At 46.1% G+C, this 24,509-nt stretch overlaps 1 protein-coding gene across 1 annotated transcript in view; it reads right to left on the bottom strand.

Moving 5' to 3' along the window:
- The window catches only part of NAV3 (neuron navigator 3), a 246,980-nt gene that overhangs the window by 173,744 nt on the left and 48,727 nt on the right, over positions 1 to 24,509 (bottom strand). The window contains exons 2-3 of the mRNA XM_088522981.1: positions 4,002 to 4,119; positions 3,289 to 3,341 (exon numbers count right to left, since the gene is read on the bottom strand). Of these exons, the coding sequence (XP_088379107.1) occupies positions 3,289 to 3,341; positions 4,002 to 4,119 (171 nt within the window). The remainder of the gene's footprint in view (positions 1 to 3,288; positions 3,342 to 4,001; positions 4,120 to 24,509) is intronic.

Raw genomic sequence — 24,509 nt, 5'->3', positions numbered from 1 at the left:
TCGTTGCCAACATGAGCATGAAATGCAAGACGTTGCAACAGGCCTAGCTGAAAGAAAACTGAAAGAGAAGCATTTAAAACATAAATACAATAAAACATAATTACAATAAATACTAGAAGATGGTTACAATAATGGCTGAATTGAGATGCCTTAAAATCACTTGAACGTGATGAAGCCAATGACAAGAGGAAAACCAAATGGTGAATGGAAAAGAACTTGGAAATATTGGTAGCGGTTAATTATGAACTGAAATTGATATCTTCTATAGGGGATATCCAGCAATCGCAGCAGCAGACAATATATGTCAGTGTCAAACGGCAGATGCATATAGAAGACTTTTCACCTTAATGGCAAGTAAAGAGAGTAAGGATTAGCAAAACATATGAGAAAGAAAACAGAGGTGGGAATTCTTGAGATTTATAAAATAAAAAAGGTTAAAATGAGTCACAGCATATAATTTCTACCCTGAATCTTGCACTATAAACTCAAAAAGATGCTAGGAGGTTGTCAACCAATAGTTAGATACTCAGGATGTGGGTTTTGTTAGCTGAAAGGAAGAGAGAAAAACAGCCTTGAATTTAGTAAACCACACTTTTTGTCTAACTTTGAAAGTGTTTCTAAGCAGAAGGCTTGTCTAAGAAGAGTGGGAAATGATTCTACTTCACTGTGGTTTTAAAAGATTACAAGTAAGCAATTTTACTTCATCTTCAATTGCTAGAGCAGTTAAGGGAAGGTCTGAACTGCAAAATACGAAATACTTCCTGGGTCCAAAAGAGCAGATTGGCAGGGTGAACTCAGCTTTGGGTCAGGAATTCCTAGTGCTGAAAACACAATAAGGGAAAAAAATACGGTGGATTGCATCTCAGAAAAAACTTTCTTGGCTTTCTCTCATTAATTCTCCAGCTGTATTACAGACTCCTATATAGGTCGTACTATTATCGATGTACTAATGCATATATACTAATATGTATAGCACAGAAATACCAGGATTACTGCTATTGGAGGCCTGATGTCCTGACAAATCCCAATGAGCCATATGGTCACATATTGGCGCATGTAAACACCATAATAACCTACCATAATAACCAATATGGTTACGATAGAAGTGAGTCAGGTATCTTTATTCTGTTACTATTTCTATTTGCTAGAGAATTAAATTAGCTTTGACCACAGTTACATTCTTGGGGGCATATTGCCAATACCCAGAAGTCCACTGCTGCAGACAGACCCAGAGAACTCGTCTACGGAGGCGGTCTAACAAAACTCAGCCTTGCTCAGAGAAACTTGCTGCAAATGTGGGGAGATGGAGCTCTCGCCTAGGCTGCACCAGGCACCATACGAAGGAGAGCAGCAGAAAGGGGGCTCATACATGGATCTCCAAGATGCTCTGCAAAGAAAGCTGGCAAGTCCTGTGAATTCAGTATGTTTTACATTTCCTAGCTCAGTGAAAAAAAAATCAGCAGTATAAAATCAATATGTCAAAAAGAGGGAAATAATCTGATCAGATTTAGAAATAAAACAACACAGAAAAAAGACTGAATCAAAGAACGATAACAAATGACACTGCACTTCTACCATATCGTACACGTACAACCGCTTAGCACTGTTTAAACACTGTCATTTGCTTGGGAATATGGTAATGTTCAAAGCACCACATCTGAGAGCTGGAACATCTCAGCCACCCTCTCTGGTCTGGCTGGGCTCTGAGAAGAATTTGCAGGGGAAAGAGGCAAGGAAGGGCACAAGAGGTAGCGCATTGACCAGGCTGCCCTACAAATGCAGTGGAGAGAAGCAAGGAGATCCAGAATCCCTGTGCCACAGAAAGATTTATCTATCAGTGGGAAGCTTACACAAATTTTGTTGTTTTGGAGAAGCACAAAAATCACCAGAGTGAATAATTCTGTCTGCAGCCGAGTTCTGTCTCCTGGAAATTAAGTTAGAAAGACATCAAAGAGTGGCTGGTCCCTAAGCAGTGCTAGATGGTCGCTAAGCAGTTACATAACCTGGGGAAGCTGTATCACTTTTCGGTGCTTTTGTCTCTTCTTGTTTAACTTGTCTCTCTGGAATGGCATGTTTGTAAGTCAACGATTATCTCTTGATCTCTGTGTGTGAAATATTAGTTCCACACTGGAGTTCCCAAAGTTCTCAGCTGGGGCCACTAGGTGTTGCTGTAATATGAGTAATTAAAATAACAACTACTATTAAGGAAATCACATATATTCTTACTATGTACTATGTCCAAAAGCTAGACAAGAAACTCATTCTAAGCCTCATTTTTTTTCTTAGAAGAACAGGAAAACCTAATTATTCATTTAATTGTACTCAAGATCTTTCACTTTTCACAGCTTTGAAGAAAAAAGGCTGCAAATACCTTCCCTCTTTAAAAAATCCACTGAATAGGTGCAACGTTTCTCCTCATCTCCATTTCCATTTTCAAGTCTAGCTTCATCATTTGCTATTACGTAGCTCATCAAATCACAATACTCCAAAAAACTGGCCAACAACAAAACTGTGCACCTTCTTCACATGCTGCTTGGAGGGATGTGCACAGATGGACAAAGTCCTCACGATGAGCAAGATGGTAACAGTAAATGACTCAGTAAATGCACAGGGATATTACTGAGGCTCAGATGATGAACTTGCCAGTTACACAGCCTTCTAATGAAGTTTTATCCTATTAATGTCGTTTACTAACCACAGAGACAGTAAAGGATTAATAAGACTGCATATGAATCACAGTCACATAACACAAGTTGCCTGCGAGTACTAAAATATCTGAGTAGCTGGCAGCTATGGCTCAGAGAGCTATGTGCCTACAGTTCCACTTGTGAAAATCCTGGAGTCACTGCATCTAACTAGACTTTACAGAGGACAATCCAAAAGGCTATTTATATTCAAAAACAATTTGGCAAATCCTGTTCATCAAGCCAGTTTTCCAGACACAAAGACTCCACTTTTATTTTTTTTTTCCTGGTTTTACTGCCCTTAAAAATGAAGTCAAATTATCTGGATAATCAGGAGAAGAACAGGTCTGCTAAAGCACTTCTGGGTTAATTAGAGCTCATGAAGTTTTGCTGCTGGTTACCTTGAAACGGTAAGTTCGCACAAAAATAAACACTAGGCATATGGGGGCTGGGGGGAAAATACCAAGAAACTGTATGAGAGTTACAACTTCATGATAAACCTGGGAGAGAGTATTCACAGTTTTTTTAAAAAAATCATTATTAGAAAGCATTTTAGGAAAGTGCAGAGGTGCCAACAGAGATTAAAAATATATATCATTCTTACCATTTGAGACTGGCTCCGGGGACAGCCATTGATATCTTCAACCTTTTCATTTGCTGAAGAAAAAAGAGTGAGGTGAGAAAGCAGGAGTAAGCAAGGAGGCAAAACTGCCCTCTCCCCTCCTCGCCCCCCAAAGAAAGGAAAAAGCAGAGGAAAGCCGAGGAGGCAGAGAAGCGCACGGGGTTTGTTGACACAGAGCTCCTTTCTAAGTAAAGCTCAGCCGTACAGTAACAACACTCTTGTTAGCAGCAGTTGCTTCCACATGCCAAATCATGCAAAGGGGGAAGTGCGAAGGAGGTCGCTGCTAATTCTTCAGCCCCTGCAAAATAACTGCTGACATGAAATCTTCCACAATTGTCTTTGCAGGGTCAGGATACAGTTTCAAGGCATCCCAGAAAGTATGAGCCACTCCAGCTAACAAAACGCACACATGGGAGACATATGGTTTAATGGAGCATTCATTTCTGACAATTCAAAGTGTGTAAGATACAGTTCTGGCCATTTAAAGTATGGTTAAACAGCCACTTCCAAACATGCTCGCATAAACATATTTTTTAATTAAGCCAAGGATGAACCGCACAAATATCAGAGACATATGGACCCAGTCAGCTTGCATTATTCAGCGTTCATCTTATTGTTAAATACATTCAACTTGAATTATATATTCCCCCACGCGAGGAGGCGGCTCGCACTGCTTCCCTCGGCGCTGCTCTTACCGATGATCTGGATGATTTCTGCTAGCAGAACTCCATCTGCAATGTCCTGTTGCAAATCCTTGATCAACCGCTTGTGGCCAGATTTTGCTAGGTAGTGGTTAGCCCAGTCAGTGTAAATCTGCAGAGGGTGGGGGGGCACCGGGGAGAGCGGGACGAGAGAGAGAAGACAATAAAAATTCTTAAAACAACTGTTGGCTTGCACACGAGAACCGCTCTGGATCGCGTTCCACTTTAAGAAGTCAGCACCAAAGGAAACAAATTGAACGTTATTTAATTTATTTTATTATTTCTGCAAGCAGCCAGGCCCCTCCCCCTGCCATTTTCTGTTTTATTTTAACTTCAAATGATTCAGGCTGTTTTCATGAGGGTTCAAGCTTGCTGTGACCAAGCAAAATTCCCCTTATGACTGCAAAGGAAACTCCTGTCATAAATCAGCCCCATCTACCGCAGTTCCACCTCCCAGCGCGGCTCTACCTCCACGCGCAGCCGGCCACGCGCGCGGGCCGTGGCGTCCGGCCCAGCTCAGCGCTTTCGTGCTCCCGCTCTGCCCTAACCCCAGTGTGCTGCGCTGTGCCCAGAGCTGACGGAAAGCAGCAAATGGGCACCGGGGATCTGCCGAGAACCCGCTTTCCGCTTCTCCAGTGAAAGAGCGGGGGGAAAGGGGGGCAGAAGCGGCAGCACGGAGGCGGCACTTGTCACCAGAAGGTTCCAAAGTGCCGCCTCAAGCGCGTCCACTCAGGCAAGGGGGCTGGCGCGGGGCTGAAAGACGTTCAGAAGGCCAGAGGGCGGGCGTATATATAATTTATACATATGCACAAAGAGCATTTGGCAGTACCCACGGTGCATGCAAAGGGACCAGGTTCCCCTGAAGCGAGGCGGGCAAGGAAGGATGGAGGCGGCACCGGCCTGCGGCCTCGCAGCCTGTACCACAGAGCGGGCTGGGCCGCCCGCGCCCGCGGCCTGCGAGCAGCCGTGCCCGGGTGGGAGCCCGTGCCTCAGCGCCTGCCCCTGCCGACACGCGGGGTGTTGGAGCGGCACCTCTGCCATAGAAACACCGTGAGCTCACTTAGCAAACACCCTCTCCTTTAGCCTCCCAGGCCCGGGGGAGGACGGGGTCACAAGCCCGTTTGGGGAACACAGAAACGAGGCCACAGTGATGAACTACTGGGTTAGTTCTTCAAGGAAACTGTGGCAGAGCCAGGGGGAGAAGCCGGCTACATTCCCAGTCCGGGGCCTGACCCAGGGGACGACATTCCCTTCCCACCCAGCACAAGGATCCCAGCTCAGCCCATGCCGAGGACTTCCGCTTCAGTGGGAGTTAATTGAGAGGCTCCGTCAAAACAGAAATAGGCAACCACAACTTGTTCGGTTGCTCCTGTTTCTCTCCAAACTCCTGCACATAAGCACCTAGTTGGCCAGTTTTCTTGACGGCATTGAGACTTCAGTAATTCTCTAACATTCAGCTGTGGAAGAGGACTCAACTCTCTCATATCCAAAGGATGCTGCTCTTAGCTAGGGCCCTAAATTACCCTGCTGCACCCTGAAATTTGCTTCAGTCCCCTCTGCTTTCACTGACTGCAGTTCTTGCACTGTTACAGGTGAGGGACATGAAAGGCTTCATTAGAATGCTTCTTCAAGCCAACTATAGCTCAGAAAGAGCTTCTTCAACAAGTACTTATATAGGTATACAATGAATACTAATGCAAAGTTTCTAAAGATTGTATTTATATATATCAGTAGGAATATATATATAACAGTATCAGTAGGAATTTATATATAACAGTAGGAATTCAGGATGATAAAAGATGTGTACCACACCCATAGCATCATGTATTTGCTGCTACTAGTATTTCAGCTTCAGTCATTCCTCTAAAATAATGTCTCAGAAGCATTCTCTAAGATACTGCTACAGGCTGGACTATTTTCTGCACTCCTATGAAACTAAACCACTGCAGCATACTGAATTTAATACCCACTAGTGTTATTTTGGGTTAGTTTCACATTGCAAATAAAAATACCCTACTGAGCATTTCCTTTTTCATGTGTCATACCCACACATAATCTGGTGTACCAATCCTAATTTTGACTACAATTCAAACTATCCTCTCCCTAGGCAGCCACTGAAATTTTATTCTAGCAGCTGTTTTGCAAGTATCTTTGCAAGGACCTCATACTCAAAGAATGGGCTTCACCCACCACTCTCCGTCATAATTTTCTTTTCCCATAAATTTAAAACCAACACTTGCAAAGCAATATAAACACCAACGTTGAAAACTAATTGCCAAAGACAGGGATGCTGTGCAAACAAAGGTTGACAATTCCCTTTACCCTTGTGGCCGGAACCGTTACTGATGACCTGTATTTTGATAGTCAGGCAGTGGTGGACAAAATTATTTGAATGAGACAATGGTCCCAGAGGAATTTTTCCCCTTCAGAAGTATTTTAAAATCCAAAGGTGAAGAGTTGTTGATACAGATAGTACAGCAAGCGATATCCAGTGAGCAATGGAATGCACAATTTAATTTCCTCCCTTTCCGTAGGGATCACCACTTGCTTCCTTTTCCCCCCTTTCCCACTCGAATGCCCTTCTCAGTCATCTCATTCTTCCAGGGGCCCAACTGCTTGCGAGGCAGTTGCAAAGCATGAGAAGCACGTAGACACAGACATGAAATCGAAAGAACGCGCACATGCCACTGTGTGCTTTTCATGTGAAATTCTCCAATGCAAATATCACATGAAACCGAGAACCTCCACAGTTTATAAATATCAATGTAATTATGAATCCTTTTGAAATTTTATCTTGAATTCCTCAGGACAGACACCCAGAGATAGACCTCACACTGCACATCTTAACCGAGAGCAGTTGGTTTGCAAGGCATGGGAAAGCCATGACGAAGCAGGAGACAAGAGCCAGGAAGTTCACAGAGCAGCGCACGGTGCTTCCACTTCACTGAGCGCCGAGCACCTCTGAGGAGGAGCTGCACATCCTCCTTTTCCTCTCCTCTTCCTCTGTGAGCTACGAATACACAGCTCCATCCCGCAGTAACTGTTCAGCTATGTTTCCCCCAAACACTCTTATCCGGGATGTTTCTACAGCGAGGGCTGCTTCAGAGAAGAACGCGCACACGAACGTCGGCCCTTGCGACACTTCCTGCCCGAGCTCTGGCCCGGCAGGCCCCAGAGCTGCTCGCTGGGGCAGCGGCTGCCGACTTACTCACTTCCTCCCGCGCTTGCCCCGCGAGCGCCGCTCTGCGCAGACGCCTCTCGCCACGGAGCCCTCGGCCTCGCGCGGGGCTGCGCCGGCTCAGACACCGCGAGAGCCTCCGCTGCCTGCAACGCCACAACACAACGGTCTCCGCAACGTGGTGACGGCCGTGCCGTGGTCCTGCCTGCGTTCGTGTGCTCCGAGCCGTGTCCCGGCATCCGTGATGATTTCACCGCTTGCAACGGGAAGCAGAACTGGACAGGGCAATGTGAGCTTGGGCACGACCTGCTCGTGTTAACACTGGTTTCCCCTAGCATTCCTCAGCTGCTTGTCACACTGACCTTCCAGCGAGCAGAGGAAATTAGTCCTGATGATACCCACACGCAGCCACGGACTTCACCTCCTACCTCACCAGTCACCATAAGGAACACATGGGATCCTGCCCTGCCCAGTAGGATCTGTAAGGAAACCAGGCACTGCCTAACAGAGTGAAAAAAAGGGACGAACTCACAGGTTAGAAGCTTAGAAGCTGCTCTAATCATTATGCATCAAGCAGTGCTATAACGTATCCCCTTTGAAACCAATACAGAAATGCTACCACGCACAATCTGTATCGTGAGAAATGTCAAATGGATTTCACAATAGTAGAGTCAGCCAAAAATGCAGTAATAATGCAGGACACTTCGTTAGCATCTTCCACGAAATTAGCTCACCATGCTTTCCAGACACAAATAACATCACCCTTACTATGTAAGTATCCTTAGATATTTTGTAAGACGTGGGGAAACTGAGGCATAAAGGACTTCTTTGCTGATTTTTTGGTTCTGTCTTTTTTGTCCGTATCAGTGTGGTTCAGCCAAGGGAAAACATAGCTGGGAATACAACCCAGATATTCTGAGTTGTATTCATTTCATCTATACACTTATTTATCAGGCCATTTTATAAATAGGCATGGTGGGAAAATGCACATTCCAGGAATCGGGACCCATCTGCATATTTTTGTTTATTTTTTTGATACGGAATATAGAGTTTCAGATCTGAAAATGGTCTCTGAGCTGCTGCTGCTGAGGAGACAGCTTTCCATGCTAGTGCCCTTCAGCGGCTCTCAGCTACGTGCCAGCACCGCTGCTTCGGGAAGGCGACAGTTGCAGCCAACCAAGTTATGCCAAGGCCTTGCAACAAGTTTCCATGCCATTTAGGAGGCTGGATCACATAAATCAGACCACTATTTGACAAAGTCTCTTTCCTAGATGTCTGAGAATCAACAGATAGTATCTGCTTCTCATCAGCTGTCCTTAAAAATGCTCTCCAGAAGACAACTGTAACCTCATTAATAGTTAGCGTAAAAGAATCGAAACGCCATTTCCTAACTCTCTTACTTGTAAAACAATTTCTGAGTAAAGCAAATCAAAAATGTTAAAAAGCTTCAAAACATGAATTTTGTCAGCCAACAAAAGTGGAAACATGGCACTGTTAATTTAAAAAAAGGGTTAAATTACTTCATCGTGTAAAATATTTATTCTGTGTAAAATCCTATCCTTAGATGGTACCTCAAGCTTTTCACCCATAGGCACTCATTGAAATCATGGTTGTACTAGCTGAGATCAATGGCTTTTCTCTTTTTGTTTTCCAGTACACTACAAACGGGGCTGGGAAGTCTCTTTATCTACTTCCAGGGCTGCTTTCTAGCACGTGGCCTAAACTGGATGTCGAATACCCAACTGGGCTGACCTAACGGGCCCAGAGTCCCCGTGATGGGCATGTGCTGGGGAGAAAGCACCATAACAACGCCGGGTCGACAACGCTGCTCTTGGCTAATGGCTTTCAGGTACCAAAATCCATGCTGGAAAGTCCCTGAAGCTGCTTGAGCTTATAAAGAGGAGCTGGGCAATGTGTTAAGTAGCATCCCAGCACGGCGAGGAAATTGCATTGCTAAGAGATGCCCTTACCCTTCCTGCTGGTTCTTTACTGAGGAAAACTTAACTGGGACACAGGACCGTCAGGTCCTTCTCAGCACTTCCTCATCAAAGCTTATTTCCCTGGACTGCAAAAGAATAATTTATCAATCTCAGTCCTCGGTGTAGCCAGGAGAAGCACTAGCTTAGTAAGCAAGGATACAATTTCAGACTGCCTTAAAAAGCAGAATATACAACTTAACGTGAGGATCTAACTCACCACAGAAAACACACTTTCCAACTCCTGTTTGCTATAAGATGAAGGAGTGGAGAGAAAGCTCTTTCTTTGTAACAGAAAGCAAATTACATGGGAAGGAAAAATATTTACACAACTAAAAATATATGGCCAGACAATGAAACTTGAATGATTTAATTTATAGGCAAGATGGAAGCCAATGCATTTCATTTAACAAAGTGAAACGAGTATTAAATGACATTCCACAAACCCCGTTTCTGAATCCCACTGAGCAAATGAGAACAATTACGAGTCAAGGAATAGAAACTGTCTAGAGTGATACATACAAATTAAATGAAATGTCAGAATCCCTACAGTACAATTCCATTTTGTAAATAACAGCATGTATCCATCAACACTACTCAGTAATTTTCAGATAAAAATGCAATTAAATTAAATAAAAGTTCACTAATCCCAGCTAAGAAATAGAATAGAAACAATATGCTGCACAACAATCATTGGCAATCTCTAGGCAACTTACCCAACTTTTCAGGGGCCGTTTTATATTTCCAAGTTTCACTTGCAGCTTGTGATCTGATCATCCAAATAACATTTGTACTGACTTACTGTTTTCTCTTTCCTTACATGTCTTACCAAATCCCAACTCAGAATTAATTTAACACATGTGCTTGAGACCAGCGTTTACCCATGGCACCAAGGACAAGACTTTTGATACATCTGTGCATAAGTGTGTGTGTGTGTATGTGTGTGTGCAAAGCTTTGCTAAGTAATGTGAATACTGCACATTTTTTTAAAAAAATCCAGCTCTTTATGAAATGAAATAACCTGTTCAAAAGAATCACACTGGTTTGCTTTAGAACTTAATCATCTTGCTGTGTCTAGTGGCCTACTCTTAAATCCTGTGCAATAGCAATCAAGTACCACAGGAAGGAGCCAGATATTCATCCTGTAGCTGCAGAGTAACCAACCAGCCAGTTCTCTGCAGACTTGCAAGACAGCAAAGGCTTATCTGGTAGGGCAGCATGGACTCCACAGATATATTAATACTGGCCCTGAGCTTCTAAGTACTAAGTGCCACACAGCGAGATCCTCCAGAATAGCCAGGCTCATGCCTTTTAATTATAAACATGCCATATATTTGCCCGTACATCTTATTCTGATGCTTGGAATTGCATTTCAACAATCTTTTGGTGGCAGTCCTATGACACCCAGGGCCTCTTATTCAATACCGCTTTTACACAAAGCACCGATTCCAGCTGGCGTCTCCGCAGGGAGGACGCAGGTTCCCTGCTGGGCCAAGCGCTGGGCCTGGAGACGCCGCTCGGCAGGTGACCCCGCGTTCGCGTTCCCGTGCCATGAGGGAGCACATCTGCAGCAAGCCGCAGCCCCTCCAGCGCTCCGGGCGCCCTGGCAGGAGCAGGTTTCCCTCTGGATGAAGCTGAACAGCAGGACGTGCTTGACGAGCGCAGCGAGCCGCTCGCCCGGGGCGCTCCACAACGCTGGGACTCAGCCAAGGGACCTCGCAGCCGCCCGGGCACCTTCCCGCTGCCCGTCAGGATTGCTGTGACACGAATGAACGTCTGGCCGCTACGATAAATCCCAAGGCTAGTCCTGCATTCACTTTAATCAGCAAACCCATAGTGTGCAGAGGCAAGATTCCTGGAAAAGGGAAAAACGAACTGAATTTGCACAGCCCTCCTTTGTGCCTCACCAAAGACTGCTGCAATATATAAAAACAGGGGAAAAAAATCTATAGGTGTAGACCTGACTAGGAAGAACTAAGTAATTTTTAAAATAAAAACAGCATTGCACTGTTGATTTGCTTTGTGCTCTGAAGCAAAAGGCCACCCTTGCTATGAAGCAGACCACGACAGCATGGAGAGGGCACCTGCTCCTCTGCATGGGGCTCGGGGGAGTCTGCAGGGAAACGCCTCCAGACTTTCCAGCAAAGCTTCTTTTAAGGATTTATAGCCTGGATGGAAAGGTTTCTTTCCACCCTGTGATTAGGTGTTTAGGTACTTGGCCCAAGGATCAAAATAATCCCTTTTCCGGCCCTTATTTCTAAGTATCGACAGGCAAATTTCTGATGCATAAAAACACAAAAGTACTTTTGTCCTTTTGTTACAGGAAAACAGTAGCAAATGAAGCTACAACTAACTTTATCTACAAAGACTCTGTCTATCATGTGCTTTTGGAGGCTTAGAAAATGATCATAATTTTCTGGTTTCCTCCATGTAGAAGAATGACTTTGCACATCAGAAAAACACAAAACCCGTTGGCCTTCTGACCCACCTATCGTTAAGCAAATAGCAAGACACTTAACTGCTGTTTATTCCTTGGCCTTCAGCTTTTGAAAGCTTCTTGTCGGCAACTCTGTATTTTAAAAATCAGCCAATGTGTTGCCTACATCCATCGCACCAATCGGACGCTAAAGGGAACACCACATTAACAGTAAGAAAATATGTTAGCAAGTTTAAATGTAAGTGGTCTGGGCCTGTTCTTGCTATCACTCATTGCAGTTAAAACAGGTCTTGGTAGTGAACGTGTTAGGTCATGTGGTAATGACCATGTGTGCACAAGCATTTTGCCGTTTGCTAGCTGGGGAAATGAAGTGAGCAGGATGTAGAGATGACAGCCCACACACATATTTCTTTAGTTCAAACAATGTGTAGTGTTTCAGGACTTGAAAGACTAAGGATGCAGTTCAGTACTTTTGAAATAGCATTTTAGGACTTATTTCCCTTTGATTACCATTGGAAAGCACTGCCCCCAATAAAGTCCTGCCTACTCTGATGATACTCATAGCTAAATTAACAACCAGTTTGCATGATATGAATTATGTACAAAGCAAATTCTACCAGCCAGTAATATGAAATAACACAGGCAAGATAATTTTATCACAGCTTTTGACGACAGAAGGCAATCTCATCCCAAATAAGATTCAACATTACATTCTTCCTCATGTCTTACCAAAAGCCCCATCTAATTTACAGCTCTTGCAACACAATCACATCAGCAAGGTTCACATGACGGGAAGAAGAAGGTTCTAGCCTCCTCCTAAACGTTTTCCAAACATCCTTTCCTTTCTCAAAGGGGAGATCTGTCTAAACACTTTTATGGATAGTGCTGGCTGCCCACCGCATGGAAGGAGGAGCTGTCCCCAGAAGGAAGGTCCTAGGAGCTGGTGACCGTCCGCGATGCGCCGCGTTCTGCCTGCATCCACACGGCTCCCTGCCAAACCTTGCCCGCTCCTTGCTTTCTGCAGCACCCTTCAGCAGGACTGCAAACAGCAGCAGCAACAGCAGCACCTACAAAGTAAGGTCACTGACGTGTGACTCATGGCTCCAAACTTTTCCACCTACCATTTACCCACAAAGACAACGAAAAATCACAGTTAGCTCAGTGCTAAAACAGCAACCTGTAAAAGAAGGAAAATAAATCCAGCAAGGGATGAATGCACTACTTCAAAGAATTTTTAAATACAAAAGCATTTTTCTGCTTAATACTAACTTACTTTCATCACATTTGGAGAATAAGAAAGTTTAGATAACGGATAATAGTTAGGAAGGTTAATGATCTTACATTTATATGCAGTACCTTCCATTATACTGCGGAGCCATTAATGAAGGATCAGCTCTTACAAATGTAAAGGTCCCCTCTGACAAGAAATTAACAGTCCAGTCTGTTAACGAGGCTTTGAGGCAGGGCAGGTTTATAGGTTTGCTCATGTGGACCCGTTTGCGCAACCTCTATAGCTTCTAATTGGTATCCAAGCTGCTGTATCTGTAGCTTTCCTTCCACAAAGAAAATGCAGATTTTATGCTTCTTAACTATACATCACAGTAATATGATGTGAATTTTAGGGCACAGAGTAGAACAACCAGAGGGTATGAGACTGAAAGCTGGAAAATACTCCTAGTGCTGGATGTGCGTGCAAACAGAACAGCAGTATTTTTAGGGCTTGTCATCACTGACTCCAGGCACAGACGAATGTTTCATAACTGAATGCAAATCAAATGATCTGTTAGACTCCATCGCATTTCTGGAATAGCAAGTTGCCTACACCTGAAGAAGAGGAAGGTCCTGAAAAAGCTATGTAGAAGTAGTAGTTCAGCAATTGCCTTACCTTCTTCCTCTTTCCAATCACAGCCCCACCTGATAAGTAAGTACAACTGCTATGATCAGCTCTGGGAATACTATGGGACTGGCTCTACCCAGGGCACCTGCCACTCTCCAGCTGCACAGACTGCTCTCCACAAGTGCAACTGTCCTCTGTTTCCTTTGAAATACCTGCCAGAGAAGGTGATAGTCCTGTCCCTTGTGTAATGGACTAGAAATGATAGATAGGGACTGTCTACCTGACTTCAAGGGCTGCTGCCTTTCAATTTAGTAAAACCCACATCTTCTGCCTCCCACTCCATCAGCCCCTGGAGCTAAAAGCTCCTGCAAAGGATTAGGAAGGGGCTCTTGTTGAAGCCACGCCACTAGGCAGAAAATAATTCAAGATTTGGGAAGCTGTGAGCAGGAAGCAGAGGATGAAGATGAAAAGGACCGACAGAAAACACAAACAAATAGCTCTGCTGGCTGGAGATTACAGATCTCTCCTGGAGAGATTTTCCAGTCAGAGACAAAAGATTGTGTTCCGGCCTTTCCGTCCAAGATCTCTTCGTATTTTGTCTCTGTAACATAAGCAGGAGGCAGAAACCATCCCTGGTGAGAGGAGCACCCTGTCCCCGCGCAGGTGGTGCCCTGAGCAGCAGCCTGGTGCCCTCTCCCCATCCCAGCTAGCAGGGAGCTGCTTCCTCGGCAGCGGCACCGCCAGGCCCACGCGGCCTTCCCGGCACCCTGCCACGCGCGACGGAGGCTGCCACGGACCGCTCGGGATTTCACCTTCCTTTTCAGGACAGCCAGAACTGCTTCTGCTGACCTGTCCCGTTAACGTGCTAATGACCCAACAGAATAAGAGAAAAAAATAAATAGATCATGATTTTTTTTACAAAAACAAACAAAACAAAGCAGGAAACAACTGCCGCAAATGGATAGCACACGTTCTGTGCAGGCAGGCTGGCCTTCGGGCCGGCTCTCGTGTTGTTGGGGCAGGCAGGTGTCCGTGGCCACCTGCCCTCCGCACAAACCTGCCCGCAAGGTGCTCCACTCCAGCAGCCAATACAGCTGCCGAGCGCTCCCTGAAGCGCCATTTGGGGGCTGCACGGACCCGTAATGGAAAAACCTGGGATGGTAACGGATGGACGAGGGCTGCCAAAACAGGCAGCTGCTGAGTGGGAGTTCTGAGCATGAAATGATGGATGCAGGCACCTAAAACTCAAGCGAGGTAGGCCACAGGAACAGAAGGTCTTCGGGGGAAGTGGGAAGGTCTCATATTTCAGGAATTACTGTGCAAAGGATGCCCTCTGTTACAAGTCCAACCATTTACTGCCTTACTTAGCACCTAAAATAAGTATTCCTAAACGTAAGGTTTTTTCCTTAAATTCTTCTTACAGCTATCCTTGATGGCCCCTGATAACAGATCATTACTCTTTCTAGGATGACTTCTTGAACGTCTCTTATTTCTGAGGGAAACCTAAAGGAGAAAAGCTTTGGAGGAACTTTCTGAGAACAGACAGAACCCTGCTGCATTTCTGTTCATTTTTGCAGAATTCACACACTTGGAAACAGCAAGCTGGAGAGGAAAGCGAAGCCTGATGTGCCTCCCAATGCGGGGCAGTCCCACAGCAAGACTTCCCAAACGCAGCACCAGATGGCTTTGCTCTCAGCTCCCTGGGGCAGGTTCACGTTACTTCCCTATCAGCAATCAAATCCCACACTTGCACCAGGGCTTCGGTATCTGTTACTGCCATAGTCTTGTTATAGGTTATGATGGTATCAGCATTATCTGCCTCACAGCTTTTCCTGAGCCCCAGAAGTGAAACTCTTAAATCTCAAGCTCTCTTCTAGACTCTGCTGAAGCACTTAAGTTTCATCTGTGTCTCTTGGACTCTTTGAATGAAAAAAGATGTTCCATTCACTAAAAGAAAAACGAAAGCAGGCAAATTGTTTCTTCGGTCTGGGGTTTTATAATAAAACAGACCCAACGCAGCTAGAGAGATTTAAGCCAGTCTCTCCTAAAATATGCATCCGTACATTGTGCAGGTGAATGGAGGCGTTTGGATTCACTCAAAGTCAGGAGGCAGAACAAAGGCTTAAAGCAACAAACAGTTTGCTTTCCTTATTTTTGCCACTGCCCAAGTTGCTCTTTGAAAGCATTTACAAAGTCACTTCGGGCCGTTGCTTCTATTCCCAGCTGGGAGGTGCCAGTTCTCAGTCTCCCTCCACTTTCTCTGTCCCTGTTTGGGCACGCATGGAATTTCCCAAGAGTTATTTTCCTAGCTTCTGCATGGAAGTTTCCTTTTATCATCCTTTTTCCCTTCGACCACTTGGTTCCCTTAATGCACTCACAGAGGTAATCATCGGAGGGACAATTGCTATTTAGAAAAAAAAAAAATCTATACCATAAAACCTGGCAGCAGATATAACACTCTGTTCAAGGCAAAAGCTGTAAACTGCACATAAATCTGAAAAGCACCTAACAGAAAAAAAAGAATCTTTCAGGAGTGTGATGGGAAGCCCAGGAGCCATGGCCCTGCAGTGAGGATTGAGTATGTATCTGATCCTGCCTTAAACCTGCAGTAAGAGCTGTTCTCCGGTATTTTCTACGTGCTGGCCTCCGAATACCCTCCCGTGGAACAGCTGTCTTCTGTGCAGCAATGTAAGTCAAGATTCATGCACGTCTGCTCTGCTCTATGCAGTAAAGAATAAAACAAGGAAGGAGTATTTCATCTGACACCAAATGCTGAGAACTAAGAAAATAATTAAGAAAAATACTCTCTAGTGGAAGAACCTCATATGGAAGACTTTACAACTGTTCTTTCCCTTATGGGAAACAACTGATAGCTCTTGAGCTGTATCCCTTAGGACAGCCCCAAGTGAAGAGCACAGGGGTAACTCCATGGAGCAGCAAAGCTGAAGGCAGATCCTGCCCTGCACGAGAATGAACACGAGGCTGCTCCCGACGCCAGGCCTGGCAGAAGGACTCTGTTAACACGGCCTTGCTAGACATGGGCTAGGGGGAAAAAGGAGAGAGCGCCGACTGGAAGAAGCAGAGACAAAACCGGGGGACGGAAAATCAATAGGAGAAAAACTGCAGAATAACCTGAATGGTATTGAAGTGTGGAAAAATAAGGTATGAACATCGCATATTAGGAGTCTCGCTGGAAGAATCTGGAGATATAGGCAAGCAAATTGCCCTGGGTTATTTATTTTTCCTTTAAATGGAAGGGTTACCTACGTTCCCATAATGCAGAAAATGATTTCCCTCCATAATTTTCCCTTCTGCTAGGAATAACGTCCAGAATCCGATTTTTTTGACTAGCTCTTCAAATCAAAAGGGTGGTGATGTACTTCAGTAAGTCCATTTACTGACAAAACGCTTAACGAAATCACAGAACCATTCTGCGATTCTGTGATTTCAAGCACAAGCAAAGCCCTCTTCTTGCAGCTCACACTGATGTAAAAAAAATAATAACATTTCTCTCCTCAATAAATGTTCTATAACACTTGGTTCTAAACTCACCTGTCTAAGGTTCTAAAATTCATCTGTTTTCAAATGAATCCTTCATTAAACTTTCCAGGTTTTAGTCTCCTGTCACCTGTACCACATGAAATCCCCACTGAAAATAGCAGAATTTTGTATCTGGGATGAGGACTTGGGCCTTGAGCTAAAAACAAAGCACTATTTTTTTGGCACGGTTACACAAATGAGTGTTTTCTTATATATCACAGCATATTACATATAAATATACATACACATACACATATATATAAACATACACACACATGCTATGCGAATACACATATATGTATATACACACATCTCTGTGTATGTACCTGGTGTGTACACTCCAAATGTACACAGTCTATATACGTACACATTCCACTCTACGTGTGCACACATGTAGTATGTGTATTTTATCAGCTATCTATCTCATACAACCATACTGGAATATATCAGAGCTTTACATTGTGTCTTATGCAGAAATAAATCAAGTCGACCAATTAAAAATTCAATATAATTTAGAGACAAGACAACTTCATCTAAAAAGCAGGCATCTGGACCCTATCTACAGCCACTGCAGGGACTAACAGTACACCATAAGGCAGTTTGTCCCATTGCAAGGCAGGTGCCAAACGCAGGAATCTTTCGATGAGACAGTTTAAATTAAACCCCTAGGGTGGCACGGCTTCGTTAGGGGGCTCAGCACACCAGAGGAGAGGATCGGTTCCTAATGATTCACGGCTTAACCCTTCCTGTCCTGTCCTGTCCTGTCCTGTCCTGTCCTGTCCTGTCCCTCCTGGACGGCACCGACCCCGGCAAGGCGCGGGCCCTCCCCACGCAGCGCGTGGCCCTGGCAGCTGCCCAAGCGGATCAGAAGGGCCCGTGGCAAGGAGGTAGCACGTGCGCTCACACACATACGGGACATCAGGGAGTTACCGACTCCGGCATTTGAAATATTTTTCATTTATTTCTTTATTTAAAGTTTAGCAAAGACACTGAAAATGAACCAGTTTAATGCCATGTGAAACCAATGCTTACAGTGATTTAAATTATTAGGATAAAAACGTTAATGTCCTTTAGACAGACATTAAAAGTTTGTTAGTGCTTTCAGTGATCTCCATCCTACCCCGAGATGTTAGGTAGCTCTCCCCACCTGCCATGGGAGCTGAAACATCCTATTCTAGTTTTCACTGACAAGGCCCACCGTGCTGCTTCTCTTTGGAGCAACCAGCCTGGCTGCTTTTAGCTCGGGACAAATGCAGCTAGACTATTCCTATTCCACATAGGAATTTTACAGGCATGCCTTATACTTTCTAATACTAAACCTTACGGCCAAAACACCACCACGGGGGAGCAAAGGTCCAGGGACACACAGTCCACGGTAAAAACCTCATACAGCAGAGAAAAGTAGCGACCTGCTCCTGTCCACATCCCTATATTCCGTCCCTAGAAACACCACACCAAACTGGAGAAATGCAGTCAGGTCAGTAATTCTCATAGAGCCACCAGAAAAGCACAGACGCGCCAGGCAGCATTAACACGGCTGCACGGCACGCGCGGCGCGCGCGGGGGACCGCAGCGTTCGCTCCCCCGTCGCCCCGGGCCAGCTCTGCACCAGGCCAACGTCGTGGCACTACCCAAGCAGCCTCCAGCCTGCCCCAGCCGCGCTGGGGCCTGCAGCAGCCGCCACGGCTCGCGCCCGAGTCCCGGCTCCACCTGCGGAGCGGAGCCGCAGCCGGGGCTGCTCCGGGGCCCCTTCCCTGGCTCCAGCCGCGCTCCGCTCCAAACAGCTCCCACCCCGCGCAAAGCCACACCAAAAACCTCCCTTATTCCTCATTTGATTATAAAAATAATGGATTCTTCGGAGTCCGCTGCTGAGGGAACATAGTCGGGGCAAGGGGTATAATTTGATAAGAGCGTTTTTCCACTGCGTTTAAATACACACACATAATAACTGAGGTTGCTTGTGAGCTTTATCTTAATTCAAATCTTATCTGGCCAAAGAAAGGGAGAGAATTTTCTGTGCAATTACTAGAGATCATTCCAACTGCCAGTGCCAACCTTTTGAACAAATCAATAATTTACTGCAAGAAACGTTTTCAAATTGGTTTCCTAGGACATTTGTTTCTAGGCAGGCATTTTATTTGCAGAAGGGAGAGCGCCTGGGAGCTTGTAAAATTAGTACCTTTGCAGACAAACAAGACCTGCAGGCTTCTTGCTGTACGTCTGCTTGCTTCGCTGTGCGCACAGAAACAACGTGCAATTTGTGGTTACCTCTTGAAAGAATCACTCAAAAGCCTAAATGAGAGTGAAGACTGGAAGGAGTATGATAAAAGCCACTATTAACTGGCATCTTAGAGTATTATGATGAGAGCGGTTTGCTTTCTTGGCTTTCATTTTTGGCAGGAAGAACCTGGAAAGGTTTATTTGGTAAAATCTGGACTCCATATATGCTTCCAATTGCAGAGTGCTTCATACGGGGCAAGAACGACACTCGCCTGCTCGAGCCAAGCAGATACGTGCTAAGTCTATATGCCCTTACACTGGCAGCTGCCGTGTTTCAGCTCGTGGGGAGGAGCAGTATCACCGGGGAGGTAACTCAGTGGCATGTGCCGAGTTTTGCCCGTGCGCAGCTGCAGCCCTTTTCCTAGCCCCAGCTTCCTTTTCCCAATGGCGGAGCCCTCGGCAGAGCCCAGCGCTCGCCCCGCGCCGCAGCCTGACGCTCCCGGCTGTCCCCGACCCTCCCGCGCCTCGAGGGCACTTCTGGTCGAGCCACGTTGGCCCTTGTAGCACAGGGAGTGCAAAGGACAACCCGTGACAGCAGGTTAAAAAAGTCCTTGCAGAACATCCCTCTCTGCAGCAGGCAAAAATGAAGGACAAAATGAGAGAGTCCACTTGGTTCCACGAGGCTGAAAGGGCTCACGCAGGTACCCAAGTGACATATGAGCAACTCCACGGACAGACCTCCCAGGACATCCCACCAGCCAGAATCTCAGGAAGGACAGTGCAAAATCCCAGCAGAGCACCTGCCTCCCGCCTTGGGACGGCAGCGTGGATGCAGAGCTGCCAGGGAACGGAGGACGTGCCCCCACGCAGCCCGGCACCGGGCTCCCTATAGCTCCTGCCTGCTGAATGGGAAGCAGGAAACGGGTCTCACACCATGCGAGGATCACTGTAAAATAAACAGACTTATCTCTGGTTCTGGAGTATCATATAGAATGTGTATAATAAGAACCACATGTTTCACATTTGCACAGTGATAGTAGGAATTCATCAGCCTTGCCTTGCTATATATTTAACAGTAGATGCAAGAAAAAACACTAGCATAAATTGAGCTTTTAATTTTTATTCTGCTTCAAACTCTTTACTGGTTCTAGTAAACGTATAATTTATTTCAACCTCTTCAGCTAACAGGGCATGGTATCTTGCCATTAGCTACAGGCTGGCTCCAATTTACTCTTGCCTTTTCCAAAAATGCTACTCACTGTGATGCTATCCCCATTTGGTAACTTGCAAGCAGCAAGTCCCTGCAGATGTGTGTACGACACTTTGCTCTACCTGCCAGCAATTTTCTACAAATTAATTTCAAATTAATCTTTTCCTCTGCCAGAAACCATCATCAGTGGAAGGCTGCAAGTTAACGCACTATAATACGCTGGCTTGCCTAATGCACTGCAGCTCCACAGAACACTGAAATTCAGCTCCGTGTCCCACTTACTGAGCCCTCAGTACAACTACAGGTCATGCTTAGCCAATTAACAGTGTTTCAAGGTGCTTTTACACTGATCAGGCAAGTGGCATGAAATTAGGGACTGATGAAGATTGCCTGTTCCTACAGGGTCGGGCAGCAGACGGGGAGACGTGAATGAGCCGAACAAAACACCAAGGACAACAACAAACACACAATATAGATAGAAACATGGGGAGCAAAAGCAGAGGTGAGGCATGAATGTTGTGAAATGCCTCCTTGGAAATATTCTGGAAAACGATGGAGAAAAAAGCAAATGTCTGGCAAGCAAAGTGAACCTCGCTCTGCTCTTTGGCACAGCTCTGCTCGCTTAACCACGTTACCAAAGGGAAGAGCACGCAGGGCCTGACAGGCCCAAATGGCATCGCCTTATACAACACGGAAAAACAATTATCTTGCTTTTGCTCTATCTGCTGAAGCAACTGCTGCTCAAATAGCTACAGGTAAGCATATAGCTTTTATTTGCTCAAAATTTTCTCCACAAAGGCTGAGCTGAAAACTGCCCTCTGCAAATATCAAGATTATAAAGAGAGGCTTGTCTTAAACCCATAAAATTGGTATCTTTAAAATTCCCTTCAAATTATGAGAAATACTTTAGAAATGCATCAACCCAAAGTAAAAAAAAAAAAAAAAAAAATCGAAGTACCTCGCGTACCTGTGTATTAGAAGAACAACAACCAGACGGAGGTGAACAAGGGAAAAGCAAAGCCATGAATCTTAGTTCTTACCCTATTGCTCTTGTCCCACCCACAGCACCAGCTTCATAACTCTGTAAGAAAACAAACCAGAACAAGGGGAGGAAACTGGGCCGCTGTGCCAGGAATGTGTTTTTGATGAAAGAATTAGTCCTGAGTTAGTCCAACAGCAGCGCTCAAACACCTCTCAAAGCAGGCCAGATGCTGGATGGAGTGAGCTAGCAACGCCTTGTAGATGCTTTTATTCCCTTCTCCCTCTAATCATTTGTCTTCTTTAGCAGCTGCTGCTGCCAAAGCTCCTGAGCCCCTGCACAAGAATATTTTGCCCCAGCAGCTTGACCCAAAGCACAGGACCTACAGTCTTTGCTTGTAACCCCGTGCGACTCCCTGAACATTCCCAGCTCTTCCATGCCTTCCCAAGAGCAGCCTGTGCCGTTGCGTTACTGAGGTGCATCACCCCATCTAACTGTACGTAAGTGGCAAGCGCCTCGCGAACAAGGGGCATCGCACACGGTGGAGCTTGCAGCCCGGCTTCGAGCAGGGATGGGGCAGCAGGAGCCTCCCCGGCAAGGAGTGTGCAGCGCTCACGGCATCCAGGCAGTACTGGCATCCACTTTCCAAAGTAAAACCTCAGGAACCTACATTAGAATCCCTGCAAAAACAAACAAATTGGCAGGAAACCAAATTCGTTATAATCGCGTTGTTTTCCCTTTGCCAGCTTACATGATCTCACACCATCTCCAGATTTCTCCTTCATCATGGTACAGGGTCGATCAGGGCTTTGAGGAAGCCGATGGCAATGAGCTTACTGCTCGAAGGCTCCTGCAGGAAGAGCGAGGGAGAGCCCCGAGCTGCTTCACTTAGCAGGGAGAAGATCAGGAGACTCAGTGCTTGCCTACACCGAGCATTTATACCAAACACCACCCGCCTCCCTGCAGCCTACCCAGTCTCCAGCACTGAACAAGCAAGTCCCTTCTGGGCCCTTGGCACCTGCAACACTCCCAAGTGGCTCTGGGGGCCCCTGCAGCATCCCAAATCATAAGAAATGACGAGAGGATCCTGATTTCCCCGCAAGCTGCTAGAAGGCATTTCATAAACAACATCAATCGTCACGATTTGCATTAAGCTACAGCACCTCCTCCCAAGAATGTCGAAGCAGCAGCTAAGCAAAGTTCCAGGTGTGCTATTAACTACATTGCTAAAGCATCGAGGAGCCCTAGTACGTACCAGGATCCTCCACTCAGCTACGTAAACAGGGAGTAAATTATGTATCTTGCTTTAGGCAGTGCAAGATGTAGCTACAAGACACTCCAGTTGGATAGAAACATCCATATTTAAGAGCACACCAGCCACATCCACACTCAGGCAAACTGCATTTCCTTGGAAACATCCCTCTGGATACGCACATCGCGTCCCAAAGGGAACTACCCCTTTTCCCCAGCTATGGCGTGTGCATGTTGGCTTGTTTTTTCCTCCCTCCGTGGCCAAGAGGAGCGGGACGTGGGAGGGCGCGGTGAGGCGCACGCCACGCCACCACACGTCGGGCGCCGCCACACGTCGGGCGCCGCCACACGTGGAGCGCCGCCACACGTCAAGCACCGCCACACGTCGAGCGCCGCCACACGTCGAGCGCCGCCACACATGGGGCGTCGCCACACGTCGGGCGCCGCCACACGTCGGGCGCCGCCACACATCGGGCGCCGCCACACGTCAAGCACCGCCACACGTCGGGCGCCGCCACACGTCGAGCACCGCCACACGTCGAGCGCCGCCACACGTCGAGCGTCGCCACACGTCGAGCGGAGCGGCACCAGGCGCCGTGTGGCGGCAGCGCCCGGCCCCAGCCCTCCTGCAGGCCCCACGCACAGCGCGCTGCGGCACTCAGCTCACGCGGGCTCCCTCAGCACCCAGTAGCTTACTCGGATGGCTTAAATGGCAGCTCTCGAGGTCGCTACGCTCAACTGAAGAAAACGCCAAATGGTTTGCATCTCCGTTCCTATCCACATCCCAAACATCCTCCTCCTTCCCATGTTGAGATTGGAAGGAAGCTAGTCCCCACCTAATTTGTGGTGGGACTTAAATATGTAATCTATTTCTAGTTAACAGCCTTTTGTTTGCAATTTTGTCCTCCCAGGAATAATCGCAATGCATCTTTTAGCACATTAATCTTGGCAGCTGATCTGCCAAAGCTCGTTCATTTTTTTGTCTCACTTCTTTTGGATTATTTTTCACGTATATTTAAAATACTATCTTGCCCTCTTGAGAAAGACTGTCCAGAATTTTTCCAACCACACTCATCATCACAAGTGGCTTGGCACCGAACAGAGTTTAATTGTTATTTTAAAATATTGGCAGTTGAAGCCAGACAGAGAATTGATTAGCATGGATATGTCATCTAATTAAAAGTATATCTTATTTTTATAATCTGCCACCAAAACCCAACATGCTGGAATTTTGCAGAACACTCCGTGTGAATGCCACAGAGGCAAGGGTGAAAAGCCACGAAGAAAACATCTACTTTGTCTGAAATGGTAAGTCATTACCATTTCAGAGCCATTACCATTACCAGTAAGGAATGCCTGAAGGTGCACGTGGCAGCCTGGAAAAGTCTGCTCTCCCGGGGGGCCGTCCCACTGTCCCCGATCCACAGTGCCACCAGGTGAGCCCTCTGAGGAATCACCACCAAAGATGTTCAGCAACACAGGATCCGGATGCAAAACCATCAGAAAAACGGGTCCCATTTGCTCTTCCACAAGTGTCAGGCACCAGGCAGCAGAAAAGGGCATTCGGTAGCACGGCAAGCACAGGGCAAAAAGCTGAGGTTTAAATGGCCATCGGGGAGCTTTTATTATTCTGCAGCTCCTCCCCTTTGCTTACAAGATGTAATCCCAGCGGTGTTTCGGGCAGAGAGAGCTCTTTGAGCTACCCTATTTTTACACTCTTCTGAATTGCTAGTCTCTTCACGCAGATCCAAATGAATCCCAATAGGGGCCTCAAGATCCTCTTGCAAATGAACAGTTTACAAAAGAAAATGCTTGCAATGCTCGCACAGTGAATGAGGTTAACTGAAAGGCAAATTATTCACTGCTCAGGCACA

The sequence above is a fragment of the Tinamus guttatus genome, unplaced genomic scaffold, assembly GCF_059628265.1.
Source record: "Tinamus guttatus ecotype Peru unplaced genomic scaffold, ASM5962826v1 Tinamus_guttatus_pri_ptg000171l, whole genome shotgun sequence".
Taxonomy (NCBI): domain Eukaryota; kingdom Metazoa; phylum Chordata; class Aves; order Tinamiformes; family Tinamidae; genus Tinamus; species Tinamus guttatus.
The sequence above is the reverse complement of the archived record's forward strand: the minus strand, read 5'-3'. Positions and strand labels throughout refer to the sequence as shown.